The sequence below is a fragment of the Dendrobates tinctorius genome, unplaced genomic scaffold (genome assembly GCF_039654945.1).
Source record: "Dendrobates tinctorius isolate UK_male_01 unplaced genomic scaffold, ASM3965494v1 ptg000008l, whole genome shotgun sequence".
In the NCBI taxonomy this organism is placed as follows: Eukaryota; Metazoa; Chordata; class Amphibia; order Anura; family Dendrobatidae; genus Dendrobates; species Dendrobates tinctorius.
In genome coordinates this window covers 41,945,914-41,962,792 of record NW_027361676.1, presented here as the reverse complement: position 1 = coordinate 41,962,792, position 16,879 = coordinate 41,945,914, and the positions used below count along the sequence as shown (strand labels likewise).

Genomic DNA, 16,879 nt, shown 5'->3' with positions numbered 1-16,879 from the left:
ACATATATTACAGAGATGATGGATTTTGGAAATAAAAACTTACCGTCAAACGCTGACGATGCGAGGGAGGGCTCCCAGAAGATGATGTGCTGTCTTCCTGGTGGCCACACTCCATGCCTGTGGGTGGTGTTCCAGCTGCTGCCATTGCTGCTGCTGCTGCATCTATTGGGCGGCTGTTGAATAAAGAGAAACAAAGGGCCAATGAATATCTTGATATTCAATAGCCCTAGTTTGGAGGAATGGGTTATTTGATAATTACCGTCTCTCATCTGCTGCTGGCCTCCCCTCCTCAGCATGTTCTATTTGCTGCTCCATTTGGGGTGGTGGTGGTGCGGATGGTGCTGCAGTGGTCTCCTGCCTTCTCCTGCTTCGCTTGGTTGCTTTCTTGGGTGGCATGTTGGGTGTGGCTGTGGGTCCCACTGTCTTGCTTTTATATATGTCTTGTGGGCAGAGCTACTGAGCATGCTCAGACCAAAAAACCGGATCCGGCGCATTGCGGCGCTCATAGGCTTTCATTGTGTGAAAAAGCCGGACGCTCCGGATCCGGCGTGTCCGGCTTTTTCGCCGGAGACAAAAAACGTTACAGTCACCGTTTTTTCCAGACGCCGGATCGCGCCACATTGCCGGATCCGGCGAAAACCGGATGAAACGCATGGCCATCCGGCGCGATCCGGCGCAAATGCAAGTCAATGGGGGGGAAACCGGATCCGGCATTGCATTTCGCCGGATCCGGTTTCTGTCAAAAGCGCCGGATCGCGCCTGACGGCGAAAACCTGATGTGTGAAAGAGGCCTAACACTGGCCCTCAGAAACACGTGGCATGTTGCCCACAGTAACCATAGGGAAATTAAACATCTATGATGCCGTCGTAAAAATTGACTCTTCTGCACGTCGGCTTTGATGCAGGCAGTCACTGTCTACCACAGATGCCAGGGATTCCAGTCACTGACATGGCGGTCCGCGCCTCCCCCAAACATTCTGCCAGTAGAAGAAGGGTTGGGCAGAGCCGCGCTGGCAGTGACGTCATCTGTGCGACAGACGCTCTCTGCTTGCTGCCCAGCAACCGCTAACATCACAGTCAGCTCGGGCCGGCCGTCGTGTGCGCTGCATTCCTCTGACCTACGCAGAGCTGCGCCCACCCCGCGCCGGACAGTCATGCCGTAGTGACAGGCAGCATGAACAAGTACGTGAGAGTGAGCAAGATCGGCGAGGGCTCCTTCGGGAAGGCCATCCTGGTGAAAGCCAAGGAAGATGGCAAGCAGTATGTCATCAAGGAGATCAGTATCTCTAAGGTGGGTGCCGTCCGGTGCCGGAGCGGGCATAGTATATAATGACAGCCTGTAATGCCCTGTAGTGCTGTGCTATATAGTGTTTATAACCCTGGTACTCCCATCACCATCACACAGAGAGTACAGGTACTCCCATCATCATCACCACACAGAGACTACATGTACTCCCATCACCACCACACAGAGACTACATGTACTCCCATCATCACCACACAGAGACTACATGTACTCCCATCATCACCACACAGAGAGTACAGGTACTCCCATCATCATCGTCACCACCACCACACAGAGGGTACAGGTACTCCAATCATCATCACCAGCTACCACACAGAGTACAGGTACTCCCATCATCATCACCACCACACAGAGTACAGGTACTCCCATCATCATCACCACCACACAGAGTACGGGTACTCCTATCATCATCTCCACCACCACACAGAGTACAGGTACTCCCATCATCATCACCACCACACAGAGTACGGGTACTCCTATCATCATCTCCACCACCACACAGAGTACAGGTACTCCCATCATCATCACCACCACACAGAGTACAGGTACTCCCATCATCATCACCACCACACAGAGTACAGGTACTCCCATCATCATCACCACCACACAGACTACAGATACTCCCATCATCATCATCACCACACAGAGAGTACAGGTACTCTCATCATCATCACCACCACACATAAACTACAGGTACTCCCATCATCATCACCACACAGAAACTACAGGTACTCCCATTATCATCATCACCACCACACACAGACTACAGGTACTCCAATCATCATCATCATCATCATCATCACAGGGACTACAGGTACTCCCATCATCATCATCATCACCACACAGAGACTATAGATACTCTCATCACCACACAGAGAGTACAGGTACTCTCATCATCATTATCATCATCATCATCACCACCCACACAGAGACTACAGGTACTCCCATCATTATATCACACAGATATTTCAGGTACTTCCATCATCATCACACAGAGACTACAGGTACTCCAATCATCATCACACATAGACTACAGGTACTCCCATCATTATCATCACACAGAGACTACAGGTACTCCAATCATCATCATCATCACACATAGACTACAGGTACTCCCATCATTATCATCACACAGAGACTACAGGTACTCCAATCATTATCATCACACATAGACTACAGGTACTTCCATCATCATCATTACACAGAGACTACAGGTACTCCCATCATCATCATTACACAGAGACTACAGGTACTCCCATCATCACCATTACACAGAGACTACAGGTACTCCCATCATCATCATCATCATCACACAGAGACTACAGGTACTCCCATCATCATTGTCATCACACAGAGACTACAGGTACTCCCATCATCATCATCTTCATCACACAGAATGTACAGGTACTCCCATCATCATCACCACACAGAGACTACAGGTGCTCCCATCATCATCACCACACAGAGTACAGGTACTCCCATCATCCACCGGGTAGTACACATACTCCCATCATCCACCGGTAGTACACATACTCCCATCATCCACCGGTAGTACACATACTCCCATCATTACATCCCATAGTACAGGTACTCTCATCATCACATCTCGCAGTACAGATGCTCCCTTTATCAGACACCATTGTACATGCACTCCCATTATCACATACAGCGTGCAGGTAGTCCCGCCATCAGCCCCCCCTTGTAGTGCCGACGCTCCTGCCATCAGCCTCTCCCCCCATATTGCTGTCGCTCCTCCCATCTGCCATCAGCCCCCCTCTAGTGCCAGCCCTCCTGCCTTCAACCCCCTTGTAGCGCCCGCGCTCCTGCCATCAGCCCCCTCCCCCTGTAGTGCCGGTGTGGCTCCTGCCATCAGCTCCCCCAAAGAGCCAGCGCTACTTCCATCAGCTCTCCTCCCTCCCCATAGCACCGGCACTCCTGCCATCAGCCTCCCTGTAGCGCCGGCTCTCCTGCCATCAGCCTCCCTGTAGCGCCGGCTCTCCTGCCATCAGCCTCCCTGTAGCGCCGGCGCTCCTGCCATCAGCCCCCCTTTAGCGCTGGCGCTCCTGCTCCTGCCATCAGCCCTCCCGAAGCGCCGGCGCTCCTGCCATCAGCCTCCTCTCCCATATCGCTGGCGCTCCTGCCATCAGCTCCCCGTAATGCTGGCGCTCCGGCCGTCAGCCTCTCTGTAGCACCGGCGCTCCCCTCATTATACAGCACATCCGCTGCACAGTCATCTGCTTTGCGTTCTAGATGGATGTGATGGCTCCCTGCACGCAGCAGATGATCAGACTTGGGTGCTTTCCCTCTGTGCTCTCCTCCTGGTAGAGGCCTGGTCTCTGCTCACAATAATCACCCCAGTAATTACAGCCTTGATGGTTGTGTGCAGTCAGGGGTCTGTATCCAAGCTCCAACCGTGCTGTGCCAGAAACATGGAGACATCGCTATCATCCTTCATCAGCAGATGCTGATGAGAAAAGTGCATAGAGAAATGGACGTTAAAGGAGCAATCAGCCTTCTGCTTTTAGTGCCTTAACGGCTCAGTCACACAACCGTATTTTAGGTCTGAGTGCCATCCGTGAAAAATACGGACAGCGCTCAGATCAAAGTTATTTGATGGAGCAGATGAGCGATTTTTTTTTTTTTTCTCACTGACTAAATCTGCGTGTGAAAAAAATCACATCGCGCACTAGTTTGTTCTGCTGAGACTCGGCAATTCAAGTGTATGGCTGAACAAAAAAATTCGGATGGCACAGTATAGCATCTGATGTTTACCGATACATTGCAATTCTGTAACTTAGGAAACTCCAAATGTAAATGATTAATAGCCGCTACCAGGGCCGGCTCCAGGATTTTGTGGGCCTCGGGCGAGAATCTCAGTGGGCCCTTTATCAGATACACGATGCACAGATGAGAAATCTAGGTTTAGTACAATGCCAAGGATTTCACTTCTTACTGAGTGATATCTATTGTAAATTCTGCAATAGCTCAGAAACCGGCAAATCCTTGCAGCACACAGTGTGACTGTAGACTTTTCATTTTAGACTAGACAGTATAGTCCTTCTTACAGTATTGTGGGCGCCACATAGTTCTCCATACAGTATTATGGGCACCACATACAGTTATGCTCAAAAGTTTACATACCCCGTCAGAATTGTACCTTTCTTGGCCTTTTTTCAGAGAATATGAATCATGACACCAAAACTTTTTCTCCATTCATGGTTAGTGGTTGAGTGAAGCCATTTATTGTCAAACTACTGTGTTTTCTCTTTTTAAATCATAATGTCAACCCAAAACATCCAAATGACCCTGATCAAAAGTTCACATACCCCATTTCTTAATATATTACCCCCTCTAACATCAATGACAGCTTGAAGTCTTTTGTGGTAGTTGTGGATGAAGTTCTTTATTTTCTCAGATGGTAAAGATGCCCATTCTTCTTGTCAGGAAGCCTCCAGATCCTGTAAATTCCTGGGCTGTCTAGCATGAACTGCGCGCTTGAGATCTCCCCAGAGTGGCTCAATGATATTGAGGTCAGGAGACTGAGATGGCCACTCCAGATCCTTCACATTGTTCTGCTGTAGCCAATGAAAGGTCGACTTGGCCTTGTGTTTTGGATCGTTGTCATGTTGGAAAGTTCAAGCACGTCCCATGTGCAGCTTCCAGGCTGATGATTGCAAATTTGCCTCCAGTATTTGCTGATAACGTCCTACATTCATCTTTCCTTCAACTTTGTACAAGTTTCCTGTGCCTTTGTAGCTTACACATCCCCAAAACATCAGCAATCCACCTCCGTGCTTTACAGTAGGAATGGTGTCCCTTTCATCATAGGCCTTGTTAACCTCTCTCCAAATGTAACGTTTAGGCTGAGTTCACACGTGGCGTTTTTTTCACGTTTCCGCGGCGGTTTTAACCGCGCGATTTTGCCGCGAAAACGCGAAAAATAAGCATCCCATGCATTCCTATGGGATTCCGCAATGCTGTGCTAATGCTGCGGTTTTTACCGCGGCGGAATCGCTTCGCGGTAAAAAACGCAGCATGCTCATTAATTTGCGGAATCGCGGCGATCCCGCACCCATAGGAGTGCATTGTTCCGCTTACTTCCCGCATGTGGCTGTGCACACCATGCGGAAAGTAAGCAGAACATTTGCGGATGGTACCCACGGTCCGGAGGAGAGGAGACTGTCCTCCGGGCTTTGGGTACCATATCCCTGTAAAAAATAGAATTTAAAATAAAAAATATTGTTATTCTTACCTTCCGGCGTCCCGCGCAGCATTCCCGCCTCTCTCCACGCTCCCGCTCCCAGTAATCCTTTGCGAAAATGCCCGCGATGACGTCCGTTCTCGCGGGATCGCGAAGTCTCGCGGTCATTCGCGCGACGTCATCGCGAATGACCGCAAGACATCGCGATCCCGCGAGAACGGATGTCATCGCGGGAAGTTTCGCAAAGGATTACTGGGAACGGATGCGCGGGACGCCGGAAGGTAAGAATAACACCATTTTTTTTTTAATTTTTTTTTACATTCTATCTTTTACTACTGATGCTGCATAGGCGGCCTCAGTAGTAAAAAGTTGGTCACACTTGTCAAACACTGTGTTTGACGAGTGTGACCAACCTGTCAATCAGTTCTCCAAGCGATGCTACAGATTGTTTGGAAAACGCTAGCATTTTGCAAGCTAATTACGCTTGCAAAATGCTAGTTTTTCCGCGGGAAAATCGTGGGAATTTAAAATGCGATTTTCCCGCGGAATGGAATTCCGGAATTCTCGCGGTAATTTCCGCGAGAGTTCCGGTACGTGTGCACTTAGCCTTATGGTTGTGGCCAAAAAAGTTCAATTTTGGTCTCATCACTCCAAATTACCTTGTTCCAGAAGTTTTGAGGCTTGTCTCTGTGCTGTTTTGCGTATTGTAGACTAGATACTTTGTGGCATTTGCACAGTAATAGCTTTCTTCTGGCGACTCGACCATGCAACCCATTTTTCAAGTGCCTCCTTACATTGAAACAACCACACCGCTAGTTTTCAGAGAGTCCATTATTTCAGCTGATGTTATTTTTGGGTTTTTCTTTGCATCCCGAACAATTTTCCTGGCAGTTGTGGGCGAAATTTTTGTTGGTCTACCTGACCGTGGTTTTGTTTTTACAGAGCCTCTAATTTTCCATTTGTTATTCAGTTTTAATGCTGCTGACTGGCATTATCAATTCCTTGGATATCTTTTTGTAACCCTTTTCTGTTTTATACAGTTCAACTACCTTTTCTCGTAGATCCGTTGACAATTCTTTTGCTTTCCCCATGACTCACAATCCAGAAACGTCAGTGGCTGGATGAAAGATGCAAGAGTCTGTCTGGATCCCAGAAACTCACTCAGCTTTTATGCACACACACTGATTACAAGCAAACAGGTCACAGGTGAGGATGTTACCTTTTAGTAGCCATTCAAACCCATTTGTGTCAACTTCTGTGCATGTTATCAGGCCAAATCACCAGGGTATGTGAACTTTTGATCAGGGTCATTTGGATGTTTTGGGTTGTCATTATGATTTAAAAAGAGAAAACACAGTAGTTGGACAATAAATGGCTTCACCCAACCACTAACCATGAGTGGAGAAAAATTTTTGATGTTATCATTCATATTCTCTGATAAAAGGCCAAGAAAGCAAAAGCTCTTCTGGGGTATGTAAACTTTTGAGCACATCTGTAGGTCTCTATACAGCATTATGGGCACCACGTAATCTTCCATACAGTGTTATGGGCCCCAAATATTGCTCCATACTGTATAATTCCCTCATATAATGCTCCATACAGTATATTGGGCCCTATATAATGCTCCATACAGTATAATGGCCCCTATATAATGATTGATACAGTATTTAATAGCCCCAATATAATGCTCCATATAGTATAAGGGGAACATATAATGCTCATTGTCCATTATGGGCCCATTATTCTGTGTAAAAAAAAAAAAAAAAATATAGGAAGCCCATTATTCTGTATGGAGCAATATGGTGGACCCATTTATTCTGTATGTAGAAAATTTAGGGGGCCATTCTGTATGGAGAAAATATAGGAGGCCCATTATTCTGTGTGGAGAAAATATAGGGGGCCCATTATTCTGTATGGAGAAAATATAGGGGGCCCATTATTCTGTGTGCAGCAATATATGGGGGCCCATTATACTGTATGGAGCTCATTATACTGGATGGAACAATACAGTTGGGGAAATAATTATTTGATCCCTTGCTGATTTTGTAAGTTTCCCCACTGACAAAGGCATGAACAGTCTATAATTTTAAGGGTAGGTTAATTTTAACATTGAGAGATTGAATATCAATAATAAAATACAGAAAATCACATTGTATAAATTATATAAATTTATTTGCATTTTGCAGTGAGAAATATTTGATCCCTCTGGCAAACAAGACTTCATACTTGGTGGCAAAACCCTTGTTGGCAAGCACAGCAGTCAGACGTTTTTTGTAGTTGATGATGAGGTTTCCGCACGTCAGGAGGAATTTTGGTCCACTCCTCTTTGCAGATCATCCTAGACCAGTTAGACGCTCCTAATCAACATGGAGGCGCCGCGGAGGGATGCAGACTTCCTCTGTGAAGCTCCGCCCACTGCTGCGCCTCCTCCGTGAAGCTTCGCCTCCATCGGCATGCGGCCTGCGTACCCTATCTTTGGCATTGTGTACGCAGGCCTTGCCGCTGTATGCCGATGTCTCCGCATGCTTCGTTTTGATGGTGCGGCGACCTGCGCCGAACGCAACGTGTTGCATTTTAGTGCGGTCGCCGCACTGTCAAAAAGATGCATGTGGAGGCATCCGCATACAGCGGCCCGGCCTGCGTACTCAATGCTAAAGATAGGGTACGCTGGCCACATGTTGACAGAGGCGGAGCTTCACAGAGGAGGCACGGCAGTGGGCGGAGCTTCACAGAGGAAGTCCGCATCCCTCCGCAGCTCCTCCATATGCTAGTGTGAAACTAGCCTTACATAGTCACCTTTATAAAAGACTCCTGTCCACAGACTCAGTCAGTCTGACTCTAACCTCTACAACATGGGCAACACCAAAGAGCTTTATGAGGATGGCAGGGGCAAGATCATAGACCCGCACAAAGGTGGAATGGGCTAAAAAAACGTAAGTAAGATGCTGGGTGAGAAGACAACTGTTGGTGCAATAGTAAGAAAATGGAAGAAATACAAAATGACTGTCAATCGATATTGATCTTGGAAAAATCTCACCTCTTGGGGTATCCTTGATCATGAGGAAGGAAGGTGAGAGATCAGCCTACAATTACACGAGGTGAACTTGTTAATGATCTCAAGGCAGCTGGGACCACAGTCACCAAGAAAACCATTGGTAACACATAACACATAATAAATATGGTGCAAGTCATGGCAGTTTTTTGGCTATAGAACTTTGGCGCATTTAGCTTGGTACTTTTCCTGAAAGGTTCTTAAATATCTGCATCGTGCTCATATATCCCCACTGGATTCTCCACTGTGTTTGGCTGAGGTTCTGATAACCCCATCCACTTGTGTTGTACATGTATTGGTGACCTGCAGGGCTGAATCTATGCGGCGACCCTTCATTATTTCTCCCACTCCTGCCCATGTCCCGACAGTTTGTGGACTGTACAGTCACACTAGTGCATGTTTGTCAGATCATATTGGGGTGCTTTCACATTGCGTTCTTTGTCACTGTCGGGGAATACATCCAAAATTCCTCCAAAAATGGGGTCTGGACGTATGTGCCGACGGGGACAGACTGTAATGGTGACGGCAGAGCGAACATGTTCTCTGCCGTGCATCATTTTTGGGAGTGTACGTCTACATGAGGGTGACACTCATACATAATAGACCACTTCCGAGTATAAGCCTCCTGTAATAATAATAATAATAATAATCTTTATTTATATAGCGCCAACATATTCCGCAGCGCTTTACAGTTTAACAGTTTCAAAACACAAGTCATAAGTAACAACGCTAACAATACAATAATTAAAGCAAAATAAGACGAAATAAGACGACCCTGCTCGTGAGAGCGTACAATCTACAATGAGGTGAGGGAGATACAGAGTACAGGTGTGTATTTACAATGGTGTATTTACAATGAAGGTCCAGCCATCTTGCAGGAGTGAAGGATGGATGGAGATAGTGAATGGGCTACGCACGCACACTTACACAGAGAATGACTTTGATTAGTGAATGTGATAGGCTGCTCTGAACAGGTGTGTTTTGAGGGAGCGCCTAAAACTATGCAAATTGTGGATAGTCCTGATTTCTTGGGGTAGAGCATTCCAGAGGATAGGAGCAGCACGGGAGAAGTCTTGGAGTCGGGAGTGGGAGGTACGGATTAGTGCAGAGGTTAGTCGAAAGTCGTTTGCAGAGCGCAGCGATCGGCTAGGCCGATAGACAGAAATGAGAGAAGAGATGTAAGGGGGTGCCGCACTGTGGAGAGCTTTGTGGGTGAGAACAAGTACTTTGAATTGGATCCTATAATGAATGGGCAGCCAATGTAAGGACTGTCGAAGAGCGGACGCGTCCGAGTACCGATTACCCAGATGGACGATCCTGGCTGCTGCATTGAGTATGGACTGGAGAGGGGATAGTCGAGTGACGGGGAGGCCAATTAATAGAGCGTTGCAGTAATCCAGGCGAGAGTGGATCAATGCAACAGTGAGGGTTTTTGTTGTTTCCATAGTGAGAAAAGGGCGGATTCTAGAGATGTTCTTTAGGTGTAAGCGGCAAGAGCGGGCAAGGGATTGTATATGGGATGTAAAGGAGAGATTGGTGTCAAACATAACACCCAGACAGCGCACCTGCTGCCGGGGTGTTATTGTGGTACCACCCACGGAGAAGGAAATGTCAGATTTAGGGAGGTTAGTAGACGGCGGGAGCAGAAGAAGTTCAGTTTTGGAGAGGTTGAGTTTCAGATAGAGAGCGGACATGATATTGGAGACTGCGGACAGACAGTCACTGGCGTTCTGTAGTACAGCGGGGGTAAGGTCGGGGGAAGACGTGTATAGTTGTAGTTGTGTGTCATCAGCATAAAGATGGTACTGAAAGCCAAATCTGCTGATGGTCTGTCCAATTGGGGCCGTGTAGAGAGAGAAAAGAAGGGGGCCAAGGACTGAGCCCTGAGGTACCCCGACAGCAAGAGGAAGAGGAGATGACGTGGAGCCAGAGAACAAGACACTGAAGGAGCGGTCAGAGAGATAGGAAGAGAACCAGGAGAGTGCAGTGTCCTTAATGCCTAGTGACTGGAGCCTAGAGAGTAGGAGATGGTGGTCAACAGTATCGAAAGCTGCAGATAGGTCAAGAAGAATGAACAGAGAGTGGTCACCGTTACGTTTTGCTGTCAGAAGGTCATTGGTCACTTTGATGAGTGCAGTTTCAGTCGAATGTAGGGGGCGGAAGCCGGACTGTGAAGGGTCTAGAAGGGAGTGAATGGAGAGGTAACGGGTAAGGCGGGAGTAAACTAGGCGTTCCAAAAGTTTAGAGATGAAGGGGAGATTGGAGACTGGTCTGTAGTTGTTTGTGCAGGATGGGTCGAGAGCAGGTTTCTTTAGTAGTGGAGTAACGATGGCGTGTTTGAAGGAGGATGGGAAAATGCCCGAGGAGAGGGAGAGATTAAAGATTGTAGTTAGGTGGGTTGTGACGACTGGAGAGAGAGACTGGAGGAGATGTGAGGGAATGGGGTCGGTAGTGCATGTAGTCGGACGAGAAGAAGAGAGGAGTCTGGAGACTTCTTCTTCTGTTATGGGATCAAATGTGGAGAGTGAGCCAGGGGAGATGTAGGAAGGGATGGGAGTCACAGCACTTGGTGGTTGGGAGCAGATTTCTTGACGGATATTATCTATTTTTTCTGTAAAGTGGGAGGCCAGGTCATCAGCACAAATGTCTGTGATAGGGGCTTGTGCTTTTGGCCTGAGGAGGGAGTGAAAAGTGTCAAAAAGTTTCTTGGGGTTGTTGGCTAGTGAGGAGATCAGGGTGGTGACGTAGGTCTGTTTGGCAAGGTGAAGGGCAGCGTTATAGGTTCTTAACATAAATTTGAAGTGGATGAAGTCTTCTGGTGTGCGGGTTTTTCTCCATAGGCGTTCAGCACTCCTGGAGCATCGCTGGAGAAGTTGAGTTTGCGATGTGAGCCAGGGCTCTTTTACTCTGTGTTTGGAGGTTCTGAGGGTAAGGGGAGCTACTTGGTCAAGGGTGCTTCTAAGAGTGTCATTGTAGTGATGAACAGCCAGATTAGGACAGGAAAGAGAGGAGATTGGGGACAGAGATGAGTGTAGGGAATCTGAAAGTGTCTGAGGGTTAATAGCTTGTAGATTTCTGACAGTGTGGTAGGTAGGAATGAGCTGGGGTGGGCGAGGATTTGTGAGCGTGAAGGAGAGAATGTTGTGGTCAGAGAGTGGAAGCGGTGAGTTGTTTAGGTGGGAGATTGAACAGAGCCGGCAGAAGACCACCAGATCAAGGGTGTTACCGTCCTTATGTGTCTCAGAGGTTGAAAGCTGTGAGAGGCCTAGAGAGGTGGTTAGTGATAGAAGCTGGGATGCAGATGTGGAATTAGGGCTGTTAATGGGGATGTTGAAGTCTCCCAAGATGAGGGTTGGTAGTTCTGAGGACATGAAGTGTGGCAGCCAGGCTGAAAAGTGGTCAAGGAAGAGGGTGGGTGAGCCTGGGGGCCGGTATATGACCGCTACCCTGAGGGAGAGGGGACGGAAGAGCCTGATGGTGTGGACCTCAAAAGAAGGGAATAAGAGTGATGGGACTGGGGGGATGACCTGGAAAGTGCATTGTGGGGACAGGAGTATGCCAACTCCACCACCAGGTCTGTTTGTGGGTCTCGGGGAGTGAGAGAATTGTAAGCCACCGTAGGAAATGGCAGCAGGAGAGACAGTGTCAGAATCCTGAATCCAGGTTTCAGTGAGGGCCAACAGATTAAGAGAGTTGTTCAGAAAGTAGTTGTGTAGGAAAGGAAGCTTGTTACAAGCAGACCGTGGATTCCAGAGGGCACAATTAAAAGATTGAGATGAGGGAGTGCAAGTAATGTTAATCAGATTATTGTGGTTTCGATATGAGGTAGGGTAGGGGTCGAGGTTGGGGGATGGTGGACCAGGGTTGGGGGAGATGTCCCCTGAAATCAGTAGGAGAAGGAAGATAAAGAGCCAATAGTTGTTGGAATTGTAAGTAGTTTTTTTCTGCGATGTGTTTGGGCAAGATGGGCTGAGGTTTCTCAGGAAGGTGAGGAGTGTGTGGGAGCTGTACATGGGAGAGGGAAGTATAGAGGGGCTGATGTGTACGAGTCGTGATGGAGGGGGGATAGGGTGATGAATGTGGATGGCAAGGGACCACAGGAGGATAAAAATAAAGCACATGGTTAAAGGGGAAGGCAAGGTGTGGGTTACCTGACTCCTGCCCTGACTAACTGCCATGTATAACTGCCGTTTTGCTGGATGCTTAGCTTCTGTGATGCTTTGCTTATGGGATGCTTGCGTGCTGTACCCCACACTGCGTGCTTCCCCTTAGCAACTACTACATATATAGGCCACACTACAGGGTCAGGAGAGAGGGATTGTGGGAGATGGTTGGGTATAATTTGGCAGCTGGGGCCAGCACACCAGGGGATGGTTAGATGATCAAAGGCACTAGACCAAGATGTGGCAAAATGCTATAGCACCTTCCACCTGATAAGATCTGGAAAGGCCCCAGTCACAGATCTAAAGCAGTAAGTATTACATACAGTGCAACAAATGAATTATACCAAAGCTTTAGCAAGCACATTTAAATATGCAGCAAAATGGTCAAGCAGCAGAAGTATGGAGTTGTACCATTTGGATATATTACAGCAGAGAAATAGAGGCAGCAGAGGTGGGAAGTTGTATCATTCAGGCTGCTTGCTGGCAGTGAATGGAGTAAATACATGCAGGGTGGCTCAGTTGATTACCATTTGGATATATTACAGCAGAGAAATAGAGGCAGCAGAGGTGGGAAGTTGTATCGTACAGTCGTACAGTAGTCGTACTGTAGTCGTACAGTCCTGAAAAAAGTGCACGGCAGAGCGCACGTCCAGTCATCATTACGGTCTATGGCCCCCATTGGCGCATGTTTTCAGTCTCAGTTTTGCGGGGGATTTCATATGTATGCCCCAATGGGAAAAGAACGCAATGTGAGGGCGCCCTTAGGCTAAGTGGACACAGCATTAATGTACCTAGCCAAAATTACACATCCAGAGTTTATCCCGGTGTAGTTTAAGCCAGCATAGCGTCCGATTTATCAGATTGAGACCATAATTGTGTCCTTTTGGCCTCCTTTTATCTTTTTTAGCAGTATTGGAAAAAGTGTCAGACTTTCCTATGTGAAGGGCCAAAACAAAAACTTAAACCATTTGGTACTTTTTTCTTTTTTGTAGTGGTCCCTGTGGTGGACGGGTGCCATAGCATCCATCCATCCATACTATGGCTGCGGTCGGCTGTATATCTCCTGTGTGTATGATTCGGACAGCAGTGACTCGTTTTAGCGACTCACAATTCACATTAGATCAGATTAGAGCAATCGTTTGGCTGATGGCCATCTCTTCTGACTCCCCCAAACACAGGAGTGCTCCTTTCAGCTGACCGTTCTTGTGTTCTCTATGACACAGTAGTTGCCCGATTTCTCTAGCCGTGGCTTATCTCTGCGCTGAACAAAAGGATTGGCTCCTGAGCTTGATCTGCCATATCCTTCCTTCTGCCAGCATCCCCTGTCAGGGAAAGTCTGGAGCCCCCATACTCATTAGATGGTCTTCTGAGCCCTCTGAAATTGGCAGGTTCTGCTGACTTTCATCTGACATGTATGAAGGCCCTTACATTTACTCTTGAACCTGAGGCCAAGTTGAAGCTTCCAGAATTGATCGATGTGTTATATTTTACTTTAAGATGTCAAACAAAGAAAGAGCGGAATCGAGGAGAGAAGTCGCTGTTCTGGCGAACATGAAGCATCAAAATATCGTCCAGTACAGAGAATCATTTGAAGGTTAGAAACCTGTGTATATTGTCACTGTGCTCCTTGTGGTGTTCCCAAAGCAGTTTAGGCTTTGAAGCCCCGATTGGCGGTTCTGTAAGGGTAAGCGCACACGGCGTCTTTTAAAGAAGACGGTTCAGGAACACATCGGCTGTGTTTTATGTAAAGCATCTTTACTAGAGATGAGTGAATCTTTTGCCGAATCCGAATTTGCCATATTCGTACCATTCATGCCGAATTTATGTTTGATAATCATTTCTAATCATTTTCATTTGTGCTCCCATTGACTCCAATGGCATTTGGCTGTGTTCGGCGAATATTACAAATACGGTGATCGTAATCTGAACTGTATAGTGAATTATTTGCTCATCTCCATTTTTTACAGCGGTGACTTTGCTGTCAGAATTTTTTTTTAAATTCTACTCAAAATATAGAATGTAGTGTTGGAAGCCGCCTGAAGAATGCCCACTTACAACATTCTTCTTTATGGCCACTTCTTATAGCCACTTCCAACCTTCTTCGTTATAGCCACTTCTTATAGCCACTTCCAACCTTCTTCGTTATAGCCACTTCTTTATAGCCACTTCCAACCTTCTTCTTATAGCCACTTCTTATAGCCACTTGCAACCTTCTTCGTTATAGCCACTTCTTTATAGCCACTTCCAACCTTCTTCTTATAGCCACTTCTTATAGCCACTTGCAACCTTCTTCGTTATAGCCACTTCTTTATAGCCACTTCCAACCTTCTTCTTATAGCCGCGTCCAACCTTCTTATAGCCACTTCTTATAGCCACTTCCAACCTTCTTCTTATAGCCACTTCCAACCTTCTTATAGCCACTTCTTTATAGCCACTTCCAACCTTCTTATAGCCACTTCCAACATTCTTCTTTATGGCCACTTCTTATAGCCACTTCCAACCTTCTTCGTTATAGCCACTTCTTATAGCCACTTCCAACCTTCTTCGTTATAGCCACTTCTTATAGCCACTTCCAACCTTCTTCTTTTAGCCACTTCCAGCCTTCTTCTTATAGCCACTTCTTATAGCCACTTCCAACATTCTTCTTTATGGCCACTTCTTATAGCCACTTCCAACCTTCTTATAGCCACTTCCAACCTTCTTATAGCCACTTCCAACATTCTTCTTTATGGCCACTTCTTATAGCCACTTCCAACCTTCTTTGTTATAGCCACTTATAGCCACTTCCAACCTTCTTCTTATAGCCACGTCCAACCTTTTTCTTTACAGTATGGTCACTTCTTTATATCCACTTCCAACCTTCTTCTTTATAGCCACTTCTTATAGCCACTTCGAACCTTTTTCTTTACAGTATGGCCACTTCTTTATAGCCACTTCCAACCATCTTCTTTATAGCCACTTCTTATAGCCACGTCCAACCTTTTTCTTTACAGTATGGCCACTTCTTTATAGCCACTTCCAACCTTCTTCTTATAGCCACTTCTTTATATCCACGTCCAACCTTCTTATAGTCACTTCTTATAGCCACTTCCAACCTTCATCTTATAGCAACTTCCAACCTTCTTCTTATGGCCACTTCTTTATAGCCACTTCCAACCTTATTATAGCCACTTCTTTATAGCAACTTCCAACCTTCTTCTTATAGCCACTTCCAACCTTCTTATAGCCACTTCTTATAGCCACTTCCAACCTTCTTATAGCCACTTCTTATAGCCACTTCCAACCTTCTTCTTATAGCCACTTCCAACCTTCTTCTTATAGCCACTTCTTTATAGCCACGTCCAACCTTCTTATAGCCACTTCTTTATAGCCACGTCCAACCTTCTTATAGCCACTTCTTATAGCCACTTCCAACCTTCTTCTTATAGCCACTTCCAACCTTCTTCTTATAGCCACTTCCAACCTTCTTATAGCCACTTCTTTATAGCCACTTCCAACCTTCTTATAGCCACTTCCAACATTCTTCTTTATGGCCACTTCTTATAGCCACTTCCAACCTTCTTCGTTATAGCCACTTCTTATAGCCACTTCCAACCTTCTTCATTATAGCCACTTCTTATAGCCACTTCCAACCTTCTTCTTTTAGCCACTTCCAGCCTTCTTCTTATAGCCACTTCTTATAGCCACTTCCAACATTCTTCTTTATGGCCACTTCTTATAGCTACTTCCAACCTTCTTATAGCCACTTCCGACCTTCTTATAGCCACTTCCAACATTCTTCTTTATGGCCACTTCTTATAGCCACTTCCAACCTTCTTTGTTATAGCCACTTCTTATAGCCACTTCCAACCTTCTTCTTATAGCCACGTCCAACCTTTTTCTTTACAGTATGGCCACTTCTTTATATCCACTTCCAACCATCTTCTTTATAGCCACTTCTTATAGCCACTTCGAACCTTTTTCTTTACAGTATGGCCACTTCTTTATAGCCACTTCCAACCATCTTCTTTATAGCCACTTCTTATAGCCACGGCCAACCTTTTTCTTTACAGTATGGCCACTTCTTTATAGCCACTTCCAACCATCTTCTTTATAGCCACTTCTTATAGCCACGTCCAACCTTTTTCTTTACAGTATGGCCACTTCTTTATATCCAC

General features: G+C 46.5%; 1 protein-coding gene across 3 annotated transcripts in view; it reads left to right on the top strand.

Annotated features, from left to right (window-relative positions):
• Positions 1 to 1,023: 1,023 nt before the first annotated feature.
• Positions 1,024 to 16,879, top strand: part of NEK1 (NIMA related kinase 1) — a 214,901-nt gene continuing 199,045 nt past the window's right edge. For 2 of the 3 annotated variants that reach the window (XM_073577228.1, XM_073577219.1), the window contains exons 1-2: positions 1,025 to 1,291; positions 14,220 to 14,316. In XM_073577228.1, coding sequence (XP_073433329.1) covers positions 1,175 to 1,291; positions 14,220 to 14,316 — 214 coding nt within the window. In that variant the 5' untranslated portion in view covers positions 1,025 to 1,174. Of the gene's footprint in view, positions 1,292 to 14,219; positions 14,317 to 16,879 lie in introns of all 3 variants that reach the window. The other variant, XM_073577224.1, reaches the window with a different exon arrangement.